This window comes from Osmerus eperlanus, chromosome 23 (assembly GCF_963692335.1).
Source record: "Osmerus eperlanus chromosome 23, fOsmEpe2.1, whole genome shotgun sequence".
Taxonomy (NCBI): domain Eukaryota; kingdom Metazoa; phylum Chordata; class Actinopteri; order Osmeriformes; family Osmeridae; genus Osmerus; species Osmerus eperlanus.
Genome location: NC_085040.1, coordinates 9,692,041 through 9,712,654, shown reverse-complemented (window position 1 = coordinate 9,712,654; position 20,614 = coordinate 9,692,041). Strand labels below are relative to the sequence as shown.

Here is a 20,614-nt window from a genome sequence, read left to right as displayed (position 1 = left end):
GCTAGTAGAACATAACATTTCATAATCATTTCAGTCAATCGAACAGCTGCAGGACCCAGTGAAATGTTATATACAGCTAACAAACCAACGTTAGCTAGCATCGCTAACGACATTGGCTAACTCAACTTCGGTAGGCTATCCTCAGTAATTGCAAGCTGGCCAGTGCAAGTAACATGGCATTTTATTTTGTTTGAGTTTAAACTTGTCCAGTGGGGCAAGTACATTTCTCTTCCACTTTCCCTACAAAAAAAATCCACTTGTCCCGGACAATCATGTCGTTAGCTGTAGTTCAGATAAGTAGACTAGCTCTAGTACTACCGGTAAACTTATCTAGATCTAGAAATAGAATGCTAGCTATGGGCTAGCGATGGGATAACCTGTAAAATCCCCCCCAAGATCCCCCTAATTAAATATTTTCCCCAACGTTGTAAGAACATTTCCGATTAGATGTCCCACGTTTTGATGGTACTACGAGAGACCATATTAGACATTATCTGGTACTAGACTAGTGTTTATTTCTAATCGATTTCAATGGTCTCTAAGTGGGCTTTGGTCTGTCGTTTCCCCAACGTGACGTCATGCAATGCATTGTGGGGGAAAGAAGACTCATTGCAAAAAGTAGCAACTTTTTCGTATTATATTCCGTTTTGTGACACCCAACAACATCAAATACAATGGATGTTTATTACCAACAAGCAAATAGCGCAAATTCGTTGGAAAAATAAACCTGCCATATGGCCTTTAAGTATTTTTCTTAGTCAACGAGCCAGCATTTCATCTGTAAAATAGTCTTGGATTTACTGTATCACACTAACATGAATGATATTGTTCCTGTGCCTGTTTTCTGATTGCGATATCCATGTCATTTCGGCTTGCGAGAGCTAGCTTAGTGCAGCCCAGTCAACTCAACATTGCAAAATGCTTATCCAAACGTCAATTGTGGCACTGCACCCCGATGGATTATTAAAAGGACACATACCAAATATGAACTTGGCAGAGTGCCCGGTTCTCAACATAATCATGGGAAACTCTCTGCCCTAACATCCCATTCAAAATACAGATACACAGACAGACAGAGATTAAAGCCATACCACCCATCCTGAGTACTGACCACTGAAGACCCCACAAGAGCTGCAGTTTTGGAGATGCTCAGACCCAGTCATCTAGCCATCACAATTTGACTATTGTCAAAGTCTCTCAAATCCTTACGCTTGTCCGTTTTTCCTGCTTCTAACACATCAACTCTGAGGACAAAATGTTCACTTTCATGCAATATTTCCGCTCTACAAGACAAATATTGTTTATACTGTACTGAATATATATCTGCAATCATATATATATATTTTTGGTGTGTTTTATACACACTGTACTGTATGTAGTTTTGTTATGCTCCAAGTATGAGCTTGAAATAGGCCAATGTCACAAGGACGAATTCCTGGAATTTACAAAAGTATTGGAAAAGAGATTCTGGTTATGATTATGTGTGGTGGATGGAAAGAGGAAGGATGGAGGGAAAGGAGATGGCTAAATTATGGCAAAAAGGAATATCAAAAAATAAGGAATGAGACTCCTTTTAGAAAATATAGTTTAGACTAAGGTTGTGTTCGAGATAAAAATAAACTCTGGTGCGATTGTGCTGTTAGTGCGGTTCATTTGAACCTGTGAACGCTGTCATCTGAACCCTGGTGCGCACCAAACAAGTGGACAGAGACCGCTTTAAAAATAGGTCTTGGTCCGCTTCTACACAAACTCTGGTGTGGTTTGATTGATTTGTGAACACAGCATGAACCAATGATGTCAAAATTGACCAATAATAGGATGTAAAAAAAAAATGCAACCCATTAAAGCGTCCTTTTTAACATTTGGTCCAAGTCGTCCGACAACCATATTTCAAGTATATACTCTGAAAACTCAGAGATCAATGTTCAGTCATAGGTTTAAAAGCTTCCAATCAGGTTGCAACCGTTTCCATTAGCCTTTTTTTGGGTTTGCCAGTGTGAACACTAGGGGTATAACAATATATCGCAATACACATTTTTTACAATATGTATCGTAGAGTTATGGCAATATTTTTACAATACGACGTCCGTTTGATCCAATTGGTTGAGCTACCAGCACGCAACCTACTCTGCACCTGCGTCATGCGTGCATTCATTGCATTCACATAAATCGCTTGAACGGAGTTAACTAAATTGTATGAACAAAGAAAATTATCCATCCATCCATCATCTGCCGCTTTTCCGGGGGTCGGGTTGCGGGGGCAGCAACCTAAGCAGGGAGGCCCAGACTTCTCTCTCCCCGGCCACTTCCACCAGCTCTTCCTGGGGGACCCTGAGGCGTTCCCAGGCCAGCCGAGAGACATAGTCCCTCCAGCGTGTCCTGGGTCTTCCCCGGGGCCTCTTCCCAGTGGGACGTGCCCAGAACACCTCACCAGGGAGGCGTCCAGGAGGCATCCTTATCAGATGCCCGAGCCACCTCAACTGGCCCCTCTCGACGCAGAGGAGCAGCGATTCTACTCTGAGCCCCTCCCGGATGACCGAGCTTCTCACCCTATCTCTAAGGGAGAGCCCGGACACCCTGCGGAGAAAACTCATTTCGGCCACTTGTATTCGCAATCTCGTTCTTTTGGTCACTACCCACAGTTCGTGACCATAGGTGAGGGTAGGAACGTAGATCGACTGGTAAATAGAGAGCTTCGCCTTTCGACTCAGCTCCTTCTTCACCACGACGGACCGATGCAGAGCCCGCATCACTGCGGACGCCGCACCGATCCGCCTGTCAATTTCGTGCTCCATTCTTCCCTCACTCGTGAACAAGACCCCGAAAGAAAATTATTGAAAATGTTAAATGTTTTGGAAAAAAATCTGTTAAGTGAATTTCAGTATAATTTAAAATGTTGTTCAAAATATTGTGATATGTATTGTATTGTACACCCAGTATCGTGATACGTATTGAATTGTGAGCTGAGTGTATCGTTACACCCCAAACGAACCAGGACTAAATGTATCATTTTATTTTTGGTCCGGACCAAGAGAACTGAACTACAAGTGTGAACACGACCTACAAAGGAAAGGACTGAGGAAAGCCTGAGGAAGGGTATTTTACAATTCTTCAATTTCAACTTGTAGTCTACTTGCCATACAGTTTGAATTCAGTCTACAACTTGAATGTATTATATGGGGGAAAAAACAGATAAAATATCAGAGAAGGCACATCAGGGAAACTTACCTTATGTTGTAGGGGCACGTGAAGGGGACCTCCCTGTCTCGTTTGTCTGCTTGCATTTGAAGTAGCCTCCCAATCACCTTTATTAACCCGTGTACATTCCTAGTCACAAAAGGAAAAAAAAACAAAGTCACTCTAGACAACTTCAAGCTACCAGAATGGTCTACCATCACATATTTCGTTTTAGTTCATGGAAAGTCAGGAAAGTACATCAAAATAGAAAATGGACACACCCTTTGTGGAGACAGTGTGACCAGAGTCATCAAGATGTTCTCTATAGCACGGTTTTCTTTTTACTTTTAGATATAAAGGTAAAAAGCCACACCTCTATAAAGAGTCAGCCCATATCATGTTTCACGTGTGTAATAACTGTGTGTAAAAACGCTAATATATAAAGAGAATGACTTTTAATCTAATGAGCTCAGAATTTCATCGGTACTATAAGTGGTTGATTTTGAGGTGTGTAATCCTCTGGGGACATCACAGACATCACAAAATTACAGCTGTATACTGGATGTTAGCAAACATCCCTCCCACATTTCGATCCAGTCTTACCTCAGTATACCTTGCCATATGCAAAGGACATGACATAAAAAGATTTTGCTACAGAGAAGTCCTAGAGCCTCTGTTGAAAGCTATCTTGGAACAGGAAGGGATCTATGTTTCCGGTGTCAGTCAAAATATAAAATGCACTGTGTATTGTGTAGTCACCGATAACCTTGGTGCACACTCTATTGGTGGACTTTTGGTGGACTGGAAGTTTTTCAGGACCATTCATATGTAGATTTAGTCTTGGAGAGCGATAAAAGTTCCAAGACAACAAGGTGAGGTTAGGTGCGTTTCCAAATTGCACCAGAGAAGATCACACCACTCATATTCTGACATGTAAAAACAACCCTGCTTGTGCTTTGACAAATTATTATGGTGTTAAAGGCCCTGTCCATTAACAGAAAATCTGAGGTACTTTCACTTTGTGACTGATTACCCACCAGACATATTACATGACTTTTTTGAAGGCATTGTTCCCTTGGAACTGGTGCTTTGTTTTCATGTCAAATAAATATTTCACATTAAGTGACTTTAACAGTGCCATTACACAATTTCCTTATACAGTGAGGGACTTTTGTTGTTGTTGATCCCCTGCTGATTTTGTACATTTGCCCACTGAAAGAAATCTGGTCTATAATTTTAATAGAAGGTTTATTTGAACAGTGAGAGACAGAATAACAACAACAAAATACAGAAAAACACCAACATTTTTATAAATTGATTTGCTTTTTAATGAGTGAAATACCGTATTTTTCGGAAATAAAGTCACGGCTTGCACCCCGATTTTACAGTTTTGTGGTTGTACAGCTTATATTTTAAAGCGGCTTATAGGCCGGTTTTAGAACAAAAAAGTGGTTTCGTCCCAAGATCTCTACAGACCGTGCAGCTAATTTAATGCTCAACACTTGAACGGGGGCTTATTACTTGACAGAGGAATTATTTCTACTGTTTCAGTTACATTATCATGGCTTGGAAATACAGTGACTTGCAAATGGCTAGTAGAACATAACATTTCATAATTTCAGTAATTAAAACAGCTGCAAGACCCAGTGAAATGTTATATACAGCTAGCAAACTAACACTAGCATTGCTAACGACATTGGCAAATTCAACTTTGTTAGTGTAACCGAGCTCTTTGTAGGTTTGTTTTGGATATAATTGTATATGGTCGTGTGGACAATAAGACACGGACACGGTCTCTTTTCACAACTTGTATTTTCCCACTGCTCTTCTTGACATTGCCATTCGAACAGCCCTCACTGACTTCACGTAATGCTTATGTCAGCATCATGCCTACGGCAACTCCCGAGGGACAAAACATCCTTGTCCGTTGTCACATAGAAAGGTCTGCTACAGTATCCTCAGGATTTACAAGCTAGCTAAACTTATATTATATCTAAAATAATTTTGTAGACATACCAATGGATTCTGCCACTAAATTAGTGACTTGGCTTTATTTCTGGACATACTATCCACAACCGAAGTGTGTTAGATAATTTGAGTGTTCACCCTGATTGTGAATGTTGTCTAGTTAGATGGCTATCCAAGCTGTCCAATAGAAAAGTGCTTCTGGGGAAATAAACAGTCGTGAACATTGTTCCGCTCAACGCTAGCCAGCACTACGGTATCGTTGACCCCGTTTAAAGTGTGGCCTATATTCCAGTGCGGCCTGTACTCCGATTTACAAACACAAAGCTCCCATTCTGGTGGGGTGTGGCTTATAGAGAATGCGGCTTATTTTCTGAAAAATATGGTAAGTGTTTGACCCCCTCTCAATCAGAAAGATTTCTGGCTCTCAGGTGTCTTTTATACAGGTTACAAGCGAGATTAGGAGCACTCCCTTTAAGTGTGCTCCTAATCTTGCTTGTTATCTGTATAAAAGACACCTGTCCACAGAAGCAATCAATCAGAATCCAAACTCTCCACCATGGCCAAGACCAAAAAGCTGTCCAAGGATGTCAGGGACAAGATTGTAGACCTACACAAGGCTGGAATGGGCTACAAGACTATCGCCAAACAGCTTGGTAAGAAAGTGACAACAGTTGGTGCAATTATTCACAAACACAAAATAACTATCTCCCTCGGTCTGGGGCTCCATGCAAGATCTCACCTCGTGGAGTTGCAATGATCATGAGAACGGTGAGGAATCAGCCCAGAACTACACAGGAGGAATCTTGTCAATGATCTCAAGACAGCTGGGACTATGGTCACCAAGAAAACAATTGGTAACATGCAAGGTCCCCCTGCTCAAGAAAACACATGTACAGGCCTGTCTGTTTGACGTTTTCCAATGAACATCTAAATGATTCAGAGGAGAACTGGATGAAAGTGTTGTGGTCAGATGAGACCAAAATTGAGCTCTTTGGCATCAACTTAACTCGCCGTGTTTGGAGGAGGAGGAATGCTCCCCAAGAACACCATCCCCGCCGTCAAACAAGGAGGTGGAAACATTATGCTTTGGGGGTGTTTTTCTGCTAAGGGGACAGGACAACTTCACCGCATCAAAGGGACGATGGAAGGGGCCATGTACCGTCAAATCTTGGATGAAAACCTCCTCCCCTCAGCCAGGGCATTGAAAATGGGTCGTGGATGGGTATTCCAGCAATGACCCAAAACACACGGCCAAGGCAACAAAGGAGTGGCTCAACGATGTGGTTTCCGGTGCGCCTGCAGGTTGGCCGCACTGACGAGAGCTCCGCGAGTGCCTAGCATTTTGTTTGTTATGTTAGTGTTCGGAATTTGTTTTGTCAATGTTACATTGTCGCTCATTCAGTACGACCGGCAGACACTTCTGGACATTAGGTTGTCACTTGGCAAGGATTATTTTACAAACTTTAATTCCACTTTCCGGAGTACGAGCATGGACTGCAGCGGGCCCTTTGTTGTTCCGCCACCGCGTTGTTTACCTGCAAGGCGGAGGAAGAAAAAACGAGGCCGACGTGCTGGAGTTCTCGTCCGAACTCGGAAACGGTGCTTCAAACCTGCTCTTCCAACCATCCTACTTGCTAACGTTCAGTCCATCGACAACAAAATGGATGAACTTAATGCTTGTGTCAAATTCCAACGGCACATCAGGAACTGCTGTGTATTGCCGTTCGTCGAGACTTGGCTGTCTCCGCAGATCTCCGACACGGCTGGTACACCGTTGGGATTCAACCACCAGGACAGGACAGCTGATTCAGGCAAGTGCAGGGGCGGAGGGGTCTGTGTTATGGTTAACTTTCTATGGGCCACGGATGTAGCGGTACTAGCATCTCACTGCTCCCCGGACCTTGAGTTAACTGCAAAAATAAAACCCTTCTATCTGCCTCGGGAATTCACTGTGGTGGTCATGAGTACAGTCTACATGCCCTCCCAGGCAGATAAGGCTGCTGCTTTGGATGAACTGTATGGGATTATCGACGGTCTGGAAAATGTGCACCCAGAGGCAGCCTTCATTGTTGTTGGTGATTTCAACAGAGCCAACATGAAGAAGGTCCTGCCCAAATACTATCAGCACATTGACTTCTTCACACATAGAGACCAGATCCTTGACCATTGTTATACAGCATTCAAGGGCAGCTACAAACCCCTCCCCCGCCCTGCTTTTGCGAAGGCTGATCACGCCTCCATTCTTCTTCTCCCTGCTTACAAACAAAAGCTGAAATGGTCAGACCGGTTGCGAGGTCAGTTCACCTATGGAGTGACGAGAGTGTGACGACCTTCCAGGACTGCTTTGATACCACTGACTGGCTGATGTTTAAGGAGGCAGCAGATGGGGACATTAACGAATACACAGACACTGTTTCCAGCTACATTCAACACTGCATCGATGACGTTGTCCCCAAGAAGGCTGTCCGGTCTTTTCCCAATCAGAAGCGCTGGGTTGATGCCGCGGTCCGGGCCAAGCTAAGAGCACGCACTGCTGTCTTTAACTCTGGGGACCCTGATCAGTACAGCAAGGCCAGATACGACCTTCGGAAGGCCATCAAAGCAGAGAAAAGGGCTTGCAGGACCAAGGTGGAGTCCAGCTACCATGGCTCTGACCCCAGGCGCATGTGGAGCGGACTTAGAGCCATTACAGACTACCAAGGAAGAGGCTACAGTGAGACCCAGTCCTCTTTCTTACTGCCAGACAAGCTGAATCCTTCTACGCTCGCTTTGAGAGGGACAGTGACCCCCCTGCAGTGGAGCTACCTGAAAGCCTAGCCAGTGGTGTGCCTACACTAACTGTAGCTGAGGTGAGGCATTGCTTCAAAAAGATCAACCCTCGCAAGGCACCTGGTCTAGACGGCATATCAGGTAGCCCCCCTCAGGGGCTGTGCTGACCAGCTAGCAGGGGTCTTCAGTGACATCTTAAACCTCTCCCTCAGCCTGTCTGTACTCCCCACCTGCTTCAAGAGGACCACCATCGTCCCTGTGCGCAAGAACACCTGCATGAACGACTATCGCCCGATAGCACTGACCTCTGTCATCATGAAGTGCTTCGAGCGGCTAGTCAAATCATTCATCTTCGTCAGTTTCTAAACTAAAACGGACATTTAACATGACACGGGTGCACAACATTATACATAATGGGCTTGGTGCTCTGGGGAGACGGTGCATTGCCATCCATTTGGCTGTGCCGTGAACCTGGGCATCACACAAACATGAAGGATACTGTTGTAGTGATTGTAATTAATTTAGATGTCTTGCCGGGCTGAGCAGAGACTGAAGTTCAGGACCCTGAAATGCTGACTATGAGGATTTGCCAAGAGCCAGGTGCAGTGAGCATCATTATTGAGGGGACCCCAGTGCTGACTGGTCTCGGAAATGTTGCTCGGGCATGCTGCCTTCTCCTTGGTCTGACATATGCTCTAAATCTTGAGTATCCTCCCAAACTTAAACGCATGTTTGAAGTCTTCCAAAGGCTCTTTGTGGGACTTGATACACTCCAGCCAAAACCAACCTCCAGGTTTATTAGCCTCAAAAACAAACTCCTTACATAGATATCATGACATGTAGCATGTGAAATGACATTTGACTGAACAACAAATTATAATTTCCAGGAGAGTTTGGGTGTTTGTTCAATGTAAATAAAAGTAAATGTTATGGCTTTTAAAGTCATCCACACCCAATCCTATTCATTTCTTTAAACTTATATAGTGAAGTATAAGTTCTGTCATTTGGATTGTTCCAAAATAAAAGGTTTCTTTGGAACAAAAATAATGCAAAGTTATTTTCCTGACCAGTTAGAAACACATGATTGAAACTACCAAAACAGGAATGTAAAATATATAGCTATATTAGTTACGGTAATCATTTGTGAGTTTATTTGTGTTCATGCTAATAATTTATTAGATTATTAAAAGTAGATTTTACACTGGGAACAGCCCAAGAAAGAGTTGCTAAAACTTAAATATTTTTGTTTATGATAATGTCACTATCTCGGAAGTCGGTTCAACTTAATTTACTGACCATTTTAAGTAGGCTGTACTTTTGTCACAGTAAAATAGATATTATTGACTTTGTTTAACTAAAAAAGTTCACCCAACTTAGAAAAATATTATTGGAAATTCTTACCTCATTCTTTATTAGTTAGATTAAGGTAATAGTTTGCAGTTTGTACAGATCGATGCATTGTTAACCCCAAATTGATATACTAAAAGGCTTATTTACCATTCATTAGTTATTATATTATAAATAATAATAATTGCGTAACTATTGTTGCAAGTATAACTATTGATATTCTGCATACTAATTAAAATTAATGTGCTTGGTGAAAGCAAAAATTATATTATTAATCTGCATACTTATTCTTAAGTATTAACTACCAAAAGTAGCGACATTATATATCATACACTGCTTCCGAAAGCAGGAAGCAAAAAATTATGTTGGCTAATTGTGTCATGTGTGGTGAATAAAAAGTTAGATTCACCACTGCTCCCTTCATACAATTAGCTTAACAGTTAAACCGCCACTTCATTCTTTGGTATGTTGTTGTTAAAGGTCCCATGAAATGCTGTTTTTGGATGCTTTTATATAGGCCTTAGTGGTCCCCTAATACTGTATCTGAAGTCTCAAATTCAGCCTTGGTGCAGATTTACACCCACTATGAGCAGTCCCACAATGATCTTTCCTTTGGACGTGCCTTTTCTGTGTCTGTAGCTTTAAATGCTATGAGGAGGAGAGAGGCAGGACTAACTGCCATGCTTCGGTCGTTTGCAAGCCATGTTGTCTCTGGAGGAAAAAACAATATCGCGTTCGCAGGTCGTAGCTCATTATCTCATTGGCGGAAACATTTTCAAATCGGAAATGAGCTTTCGTTTTCTCAAAGGCGGAGAAAAATACCCCGGGCTTGGTTTAAACTATCAAAAATTTGCTATGTGCAGGCAGTTGACATGAGTAAACAGGTTAATTTATGTAACAAAATTCATTGATCTATGCCAGGGGTCGGCAACCTTTTTGATAGGATGTGCCATTCAATTTTTTTCTTGGCATTCACTGTGCCATATTAACATTAATGTATACATTTAATTATATCACACTTTAATTGTTAAGTAGATTCAAACTGTTCATATACATAAGACACATAACAGCAAAAACATTTTTGAATATCATTTGTATTTTTTGAGGACACAAAGCAGCAAAAAAAATATTAGGCTACTCTATTATAGACTTATTTTACCATAGTTCCATTGCATCAATGCATCGCTGGATAGTTAATCCAGTAGGCTAGTAGGCTGACATGGGAATATCTTTGATTCTAGATTTGATAGTCTCTTTGTTAGGTAAGCCATCAAATAAAACGTCTGAGCCAGAGGAAAGCATCCTTAATAAATTCTCCATCAGTGAACGGCTTTCCGTGTTTTGCAATGCAGTGAGTAATTTGGTAGCTTGCTTCAGTGGCATTTTTTTAGGTCAAACAAAAACTTGGTGTTGGTTTGCTTTTCAGAATTGAACACAGAGCATCGGATGGATTCTGCCCTTTCAGCCTGACTTTTATATGATTTGTCATGTTTCGATTCAAAGTGGTGCTTAACGCTGGATGTGCGGTACACAACATTTTCTAAACATAAAGTGCATACGGCACAATCTTTTTGATAAATACATCTATATTCTTCTCTCCAAAAGGGCTGAAATGACCGAACATCAATTTTTGCCTTCTTTGCGTTGCCAATTCTCAACCTCGTCAGAAAGTTCAGTATTGCGGTGTGCGCCAACTGCACAATTGCTGACATGTGACGTCAACGTCACAGTGAAAACTATTTTTTTTTTTTACTTACTTGATTATGATTATGGATTAATAAGTAATTTGTCATGTGAATACGACCAGGACCTAAACATTTTCTTAAACTAAACAAATCATTATAATTTTGTAATAAATATAATATTATCATGTGCTTGACGTGCTGCGGATTTTCCCTCAGCGTGCCAATAGTGGCACGCGTGCCTAAGGTTGCCGACCCCTGATCTATATGTTGTTCTGTTAGCTAGCCAGAATTTTATCCATTAAGGAAACCCTTTGAATGCAGTTGATTCACAGTCAGCACTGCAAACTAATAGCTAATAACCTTCCAACTATACCTACTGAAATAACCCATCCACTTTAAATATTGTCTTTTTCTTAGTTAGCCAGCCAGTAAATCAGTAAAACAGTCTTGGATATTTTTTACATAAATAATTGTTTCGGCTCACGAGATCTAGCTTTGTGCAGCTCAGTCAATTCAACATGGCCAAGAGTTGCAAAACTGGTAGCAAATGATTTTGGGGAAATGTCAAAATGCTTATCCAAACAACGTAAATCAGCACTTAGATTATAAAATGGACACCTGAAAAATAGGAACTTTGCAGAGTGCCCAGTTCTTGAGATAATTATCGGAAACTTGCTGCCCTCAAGTACCCTTCACATAGACACACAGTCATATATACAGATACACAGAGATTCCTGTCATTTTTTTAGAGATAAAAAGAAGGTGAAATGCTCTGAAGCAGGATGTAACCTCTGCAACTGACTCCCCTCCCAACCCCTCCCCCCCTTCCAATGTGGCAATACTTGCTGTTGTTCTTTTTTAACCAGTTTTGTTAATGGGGTTTCATTTATTCATGCATGACAAACAAATGAATATCAAGTGGTCAGAAATAACAAGACAATGTATAGATTTCTGTCATAAAGGTAACTCATTGCCTATAACTGCCTGTAACTCATTGGCTATTCTCTCAGGTACAAAACAAGTACTGTGGACGGCAGAAAAGCCGGTCCTGTTCAACTTCAATGGTTTAAAGATTTCCATTATCTTACATTGTGTAAAACGCAACACGTGTTCTCGTGATTAGGAAAACTAATGAACAAGCCCTCTCTGTGTTTGGATTCCTAACACTGGAAAAACACTGTATGAAACCAGTAAATATCACAGACAGGCCGTGGCTTACTACATTGTGTATCTGTCCCAGCAATCCATTGCGTCCCAGCTTGACGCCCCGATGAAAAGTCAAAACCTTGAGATGTGAAATGCTAGTTAAGGAGATAACCTCCATAATTTATCTGATGGGCACGGACTTGGATAGCGATGATCTAAGGCAGTGATTCTCAAATGGGGGTACGCGTACCACTAGAGGTACGTTGCGGTACTGTAGGGTGTACGTGAGATTTATAAAAAATACATACAAAATCATCCATGATTACTAAAATTATACTACAAGAAAATTTAATAAAATGTTTATGTAAACCACATTTTATATAAAAATTTTCTATTTTAAATGTGATTGTAAACTACCTAAATCAGAGAAGAAGAATTTTGATTTATGATGAATCACGCCGAGCGGGAAGCCAGTTGCTTTACTGGAAACAAACAGACTAAATGAAATCCTGGTTCAAACGTAGCAATAGGCTACTACAGCAGAGAACGGGGAGGATGGAGAAAAAAAGAAAGCCAAAATGGAGCCAACAAAATACCGTCATTATCAGGAGGAGTATGTTTTGATGGGATTCACGGCAACAAATGGCAACCCTCCCCCAGGCATTGTGTTTTTTCTGTGGGAAGAAACTAGCTAACGGCTCGATGAAACCGGCACACATCCAGAGACATCTCAGCAGCAAACATCAGTGTTATGTTGGTAAGCCACCAGAATTTTATAAGAGAAAACTTAACTTAAGATCATCACAGGAAACAATGCGAAAAGTCTCCAGAACATCAGCTAAAGCACTGCAGGCGTCATATGCGGTGTCACTGCTCGTGGCTAAAGACAAAAAGCCATACATGATCGCTGAGGACCTGTTACTCCCAGCCGCTGTTGTATTAGCTGAGACAATGCTGGACAAAAATGCAGCGGATAAATTAAAAACAGTGCCTTTGTCTAATGACACCGTTTCCCGCAGAATATAAAGAATGGGAGTGGATATTGTTGAACAAGTTGTGGGAAAACTTGGCAAAGCATTTTCACTCCAGCTTGATGAGTCAACCGATGTCAGTGGCAAGGCACAGCTCATTGCTTTTATGAGATACGTGGATATCGACAACATTTATGAAAATGTACTTTTCTGCAAGAGCTTCGAGGGGAAAACAACAGGAGAGGAAATTTTTAATGTTGTGAATAATTTCTTCGTTGAAAACTAGCTGGACTGGAGAAACTGCAAGAGTGTCTGCACTGACGGAGCTGCGTCAATCACAGGCCGTGTTAAAGGGCTCATGGCGCGTATTAGAAATAAACATCCAGAATTGCAGTGGAATCACTGTTACCCCTTTTCCGCCAACGCGTTTTGGGTGCTGGTTTGGAGCTTAATCTTGAACCAGTTCTTTCCCTTTCGACAGCCTGAGAACCGGCTCCGAACCTCTTAGCTGGGCTAGTGTGGGAACCAAGTAAGAACCGCTTGGGGCGGGGTTACTGTGACCAACAAGACGAACAGAATCCTTTGACCGCCATTGCTCTAAGTTTTTCCAATTCATATTTCAGCTAAAGGGTACTTCTGAATTAAAATGTAACGAGAAGTGGGCAGTGTAGTTGCTGAAAATGTGCCTATTGTATTGCTGAAACTGCTAATTTGTAAATTTGTGCCGACTTTTCCATAACCTAGTTAGCATCGCAGTGCAGTGCAGACACTAGTTGCTGCATTTTATCATAATCCTATCAAATGAGTGAAATGAATAACACAAATATTATGAGCTATTGAGCCTATATTTAACACAAATGTAATACACAAGCACTATACAGCAAAAGTTTATAAAATGTTGCGCTGATAATGCCAGTGTTGTCACAGTGCTGCGAGTCCGGGGTATTGCGCAATAGCCAAGAAAACACGCATCTCAACCTCGCGTACTTAGCGTTCTTCGGATTGAAAAACAGCCTTTAGACGGGCTCTTTGGACGGGCTCTGCTTTGTGTTTGGTTCTGCCGCACTAGCGTTGCTGGGAAAGATGAGACGTATACAGTGACGTAATGACGTGGCTCGGTGGTGGCACTCTAGCCTGTGGAAAAGCAAACCGGCTCTTAGAAGGCTCGCAAATTGAACCAGCTCCGAACCGGCTCTAGCACCAGCTCCGAACTAGTTCCCGGTTTACTTTGGTGGAAAGGGGGTATGTGTCATACACAGGGAAGCACTGGCACCCAAAAATATAAGCCCTGTGTTGCATGACGTTTTGAATGACAGCATTAAAGTGATTAACTTCACTAAGTCAAGGCCACTCAATGCAACTCAATTGTTTCACCGCCTTTGTGAGGACATGGGAGCTGAACACACACAACTGCTGCTACACACAGAAGTGCGCTGGCTATCTTGAGGTAGGATACTGAACAGGCTGTTGGACCTACGGGCGGAGGTGCACACCTTTTTGTCAGAGCAAAGATCTCCATATGCCACCCTGTTTGAAAATAAAGATTGGCTTGCAAAGCTGTGCTATCTGGCAGATATATTCAGTAAATTGAACGAGCTGAATGTGTGTCTGCAGGGCAAGGACACCCACGTTCTGAAACTGTATGAGGTGGGTGGCTTTCTGAAGAAAGCAGAGTTGTGGAAAAGGGCATGTGTACAGGGGGATCTCACCTGCTTTTCTCAGGTGGATGCTTTCCTCTCCATTCAAGTCCATCATAGAGGAACATTTGGCCAACCTGATAGTGAGTTTTAACTCATACTTTCCTGACATGGAGGAGAAATCTGCACAGCTCAATTGGGTGAGAAACCCATTTCTTTTGTCAGAAGAAAGCAGAAACAAGCTCCCTCTCTGTCACCAGGAAAAACTCTTGGATGTGTCATCTGACTCTGGCCTACAGATGAAAAATGAAAACTCCACTAACGCAGTTTTGGGCGTGTGTAAAAAAGTACACACACCCAAACACGGTACCCTGAGCTGGGAGAAAAAGCTTTGCAGCAGCTACTTCCCTTTGGATCCACATATGTGTGAGGCCTCATTTTCAAAAAAACAAGTGTTTTTGAGCTAAAATGTTATACATATCACTATATATATAATTTATATCTTTTTTTATCAAACATGTTCAGGGCCAGTCAAGGGGTACTTGAACTGCATGATCGGTTATTACAAATCTCATACTGATGGCACATCACTATATCGTAGTCATAGGCATTATTTCTATCTCAAATGTTTGGGAGCGGTCAGGGGTACTTGGCCGATGCATTTCTTTTTTAAATCGGGGGTACATTATTGAAAAAAGATTGAGAAGCACTGATCTAAAGGACAACAACAAGCACAGTTTAGTACACATGAAAGGTGTCAAAATGTGCGTCTCGGTCCAGTCTCGGACAGTGGGCCTCATTCACCAAATGTTCTTAAGAACTAATTTGTTCTTAAATCCCACTTACGCAGTTTTCACGAATATTCTGGCATTCATCCATGTTTTCTTATTTGGGATTTGTTCTTAGGTAAGAACAGAATTTACGAACACCCAAGAGCACTCTTACACACAATTGAGAGCTGACATGTTTGCGCAAAATAAGTAGGTTATACCGTTTTCGTCCATTCTAATTTAAAATTGAATATTTCTATCCTTTATAATAATAATATAATAATAAAAATGTTTTTGTTTTAATCAATACACACTACACTTACACTTCTGCTCATTTGTAAAGCACTTTGAATTGCCATTGTGTATGAATACTAGCCTTGCTTTGCCTTCAATTCACATCAATTATGTTAACGGGGAACCTTCCCATCCAATAATAAGTGACTTATCACGGTATTTATAGGCCCAAAGTGGGCCTATTCCGCACACTAGGACTACACCACACAATGGCGTATTTATTGCTGCTGCAACATTTTGCAGATCATGACCTGAGGAGGGAACGCATTTTCCGTGACCATACCAATTTATTTGCAGAGAATGACAAGTACCTGTTGGGACGCTTTAGGCTACCAAGAGCAGTCCTCATGGATATTTGTAACAGTCAACTGTCTTCTAGGCTATGTTTTGAGATGTTTTTTTGCTTCAGATTAAAGTTAAACCATTTCTTTTTCACTTCATCAGTTCTGCGCCCTTCTCCAGATACACCGTTCACTGCATGAGTAATCACATTCCATGCATCGGTTTTATTTACTGCTTTGTATCCACCGCTAACGCTATTAAATATGATGTGTCGTTTGACGCTAACTTATGGCAGCTGTACCTCCACTTCAGAATTACTAAAGTTTTCTGTCTTTTGTTGAGGCCTCCACCGTCTTTACCACATTTCTCTGTGTGTGCACATGGCCCTGCCATCTCATGCCCTTTTATGGGAATTAACGGGGCGTTTACCTCTGCTAAATAGGAGCAACGGGGCACAAGCTTTCAACTTAAGAAATATTGGGATTCATCATTCTAAAGCAGCTTGCACACTGCCCCAACAAACTCCAACAAATCCCAACATTCTAAAGTTGGCAGTTGTTGGTGATTGTCCAGAAAACCAATGCCAACTCCACACTGCTCAGACAGTAACAGACAAGAGCAAGATAATTAGTTTTTCTGTGTGTTGTAGTATCATTTTAAGGTAATTCTGCGTTATTTATTGTGATAATAATATTTAACTCACAAAATAAAATTATAACTATTGAAATTATAATTATTGAAATTAACAGATTGTTTTAGACACAGAGCCATCATTCTGTCATACCCTATGACCCGATTTTCACGTTGCACGCGTAAACGTTGACGTTATCGGATGGTTGAAGGAGAAAGCGAGCTAGTGCATGATAGTTTCAAGTTAACATCAACAATGCATCGGTTTTTGCTACCTAAATGTACACTTTTGGAAGAACGATTAAGAAACAAGAGTGATGTAGAAGAAGAAGAAATGGCAGGGGTATCTGGTGTGGATTTTTAAGGGGAGGAACGTTGTGGTCAAGGAGGTCAACCCTCCACCACTACTGAGGGTGCATGGTGCTATAGCAGCATCAGTGACATTAGCATGGACGCTCAGGATGGTCCGAGAAGACCAAAACTCCAGAAATATCCACCTCGCATCTTTGGAGTCCAACAAAGGAGTTTTTGTAAAAGCTAGTTGGAACAGTTTGCGTGGTAACAGTAAGCTGTGTAACATTAATGAATGCTGTCTGATTTGTTGCGTGCATTGATTGCAGTGTCGCTGAAGACTAGTTTCGGTTGATTAGCAACGAAGAGGCCCTTTTTTGCCGAAGATTGTAACTTTTTGCCTTTTTATTTTTTGGAGCCGCCTCAAAAAAAATCAGAGACTCTTAAGCCTAGGACAAGCAGTCTGTCTGTGTGCTAGGTAGCCTATACATAAGGTACAATGTGATTATTGATGATTGTGAACTTAAATAATATATACCTTAACGCATTTCTGACTGTTTTAGTTAATTCTATCTGCTATTCTAAGATTCATTTCACCCTGTCTGACATGGTAGACTAGTGGTCACCTGCGGACTCTAACATGCTGTATGCATTTTGTCAGTGACCGTCGCAGACCGTGCGCGTCCGTCGGAAGTAGCCTAGATAATGATAATAATAATACAATCGGTTTGTTTAGCGCTTTTCATGGACCCCCAAGACGCTTCAGTGAGCAAACATGGAAACAGATGATAGACATATGGTGGGGAGGTGTAGTAGAGTGTGACACATTGGCTATCACCCTCATTTCATAGCACCCTCGCTAATACGCCGAGCTCCCCAGAAAAAAATGTCTGGCGCTGCCACTGCAATACACTGATACTTGTAGCCTACTAGATCAGGGAGCAGTGACCATAGTCTACTAATGAAACAAATGTGTTAGCAACTAGTTAGATAGGTTATCTCTCCCTTGTACGTCGTTTTGGATAAAAGCGTCTGCTAAATGTAAATAGGTTATCTTGTTAACAGATTAAGATGGTAGACCTAGTTAGCTAGCTAGTCGCGATGTTTCTCATTGCGGCACTTTTGCTGTCTCGGTTGGAGTATGCTGGGTTCTCTCTTCCCATCACTCCAGGGCCCGGTTTTTCAAAAGTAATCCACTAGGATTTTGGATAACGGATTGGATCAAATCTTGAAAATGGGTTTTTCAAAAGAAAAAACGGATTACATAATCGGATTAGATCACGTAATCCAATCTTGGTTTTGATCCGGATCAAACCTTTAGTTTGGGTTTTTCAGAACTTTTTTGTAGGATTTGGATCACTTTGATCCAAAAAATCTGGATTAAACCCATCAGAAGGGTGGATTCAGCGTGGATTTCATGCCCAAAATGTAATGAAAACTTAAAACATTTATCAAATAATACTATATTTGGATCATGCAGTATCTGACAAGATATCCTATTTATTCATAAGGTTTTAATTTTATTTGTACATCCGTCAGGCTACAATGATTAGGTAGGCTTTAACGTATTCAGCCTTTCAGTATAGGCCTACAGCAAAGTAGAAAGAGTTTGGCCTCATAAAATAATCCCCCAAACAGCTGTCAAAATTGACCAAAAACAATAAATTGTATTCTGTCACTAATTGATATATATATTCATCACAATCGAAAATATTTTTGTTTTTAGAATATTTATTAGTGATGCATGCAATGATTACAGAATAACCAAATAAATGCAAAGAATGGCAATCACTGATTTTTAAAATCCAAAACAAATCCAAATCAGAAATAGTGTCTAACTATTGCGTCCCTTGTTGCACGTCCCGTTTGCTCGTTCTGGCAGAATGCAGGAGGTTGGTTAGGGTCTCCAAGGGGCTCAGGTGCATCATTGTCAGCACAGAGAGGGACATTGTGCTTAGTAGCGATGTTGTGCAGGACAATACAGGCAAGGGTTATGTTGCATGCTTTCTGTGGTTCCGCTCTCAGGTAGTTAAGGCATGCAAAGCGCCTCTTAAGAACTCCATTTAAACGCTCAATTGCACATCTTGCTCTGCAATGAGCAGTGTTGAAGCGTGCCTGCGCCGGTGTATTTGCTGTTAGAAAAGGAGTCATCAGCCATGGTAGGAGTGGGTAGGCACTGTCTCCTAATATGATGCCATCCGGTCGGTTGGTTTGGAGGTCTCTATATAGAGCTCTCTCCCTCAGGATGCGTGCATCATGGACAGACCCAGGCCACTTGACAACGCAGTTGGTGATGATGAGGTCAGCATCACACACAAGTTGGACATTGATGCTGTGCCTCCCCTTTCTGTTTATAAACTCCCATTCATTCTCATGAGGTGCTTGTATATGCACATGTGTGCAGTCGATTGCTCCAATAGTATTGGGCATATTCCCCAAAAGAAAAAAGCTGCGCTTGGCCTGGGCAATCTGGTTGTCCTTTGGAAAAGAAACAAATTCATTGACCAGGCTGGCCAGTGCGACTGACACATCTCTCACCACATCACACACAGCTGATTTCACCACTCCCATATAGTCACCAACAACTTGATAGAAAGTCCCACATGCATAAAATCGGAGAGCAATGAGGATCTGGTCTTCCACAGACAGACTGTGACTCCTTTGGGTTCTGTGTTGAAGTTTTGGCCTGAGAAGGTTCACAAGGAACTCTATATCAGCCTTCCCAAAGCGAAACCGGACATACAGCTCCTCAGTGGTGTATTGCTCCAGTGGCTTGGTACGTTCAACATACACCCTTTGACGGTATCCTCTCCTGGCAAAGTGGTGGTGGCGGTGGACAACACCTGCCATTTCACTGTCTCTCTGTGAATCCTCTGAGAAAGGCTGATTTATATGGCTGTGTAGTTGGTCTTTTCAAACACACCTATTACAACTGATTGGTTTTGGCTTGTGTTCAATTGAGGCAATTGGACCCAAGGCCTATAATTGATGAACAATGTTCACTATAGTAAAGCAACGGAACCATGGACTCAAGAAGCTGTAACTTCACTGCTGCTGAAACCAATGCACTACTAGAGGGTGTTCGGTGCCATTATGGAACAATAGTGGGAAGTTTTAATTCTGCTAAGGATACCAACAAAAAGAAAAATGATGTTTGGATTTTAATCACAGAAAATGTGAATGCCATAGGGTCTGGCCAGAGGAGGACCACAGACCAAATCAAATTGCGGTGGAAGAATCTTAAGGCCAGGGCAACAAAGGACCATACTGAAGCCAAAAACCCACAAACAGGCAACAAGCCATTTAAGAGGGGAGATTACACAGATGTGGTCCTCGACATCATTGTAGGTGAGAAGTCACAAGCTCTCCATGGTATTCAAGGTGTTGTAGGGGATGGCGAGCCTTGGATTGAGGAGGATCTGCCAGTTCCTCCTGAGGCTGATCCAGAGAGCGTATTTATATTGGATCTCAGCTCTGTTCCTGAGGAAGAAGCTGGATCCTCATTGGTTGAGCCAGTGGTAGTTGCCACAGGATCTCAGAGGAAAGGCTTGAAGCGCCCTTCATCAAACAAAGATGATGATTACAAGGCACTTCTGCAAAAGGAGACTGAAAGGGCAGAAGCTCAGCTTCGTCTGGCAGAGGAACAA

General features: G+C 41.9%; 1 protein-coding gene across 2 annotated transcripts in view; it reads right to left on the bottom strand.

The window, feature by feature from the left end:
• Positions 1-20,614, bottom strand: part of focad (focadhesin) — a 149,479-nt gene that overhangs the window by 104,405 nt on the left and 24,460 nt on the right. For both annotated transcript variants that reach the window (XM_062449575.1, XM_062449576.1), the window contains one exon: positions 3,229-3,327. In XM_062449575.1, the coding sequence (XP_062305559.1) occupies positions 3,229-3,327 (99 nt within the window). The remainder of the gene's footprint in view (positions 1-3,228; positions 3,328-20,614) is intronic.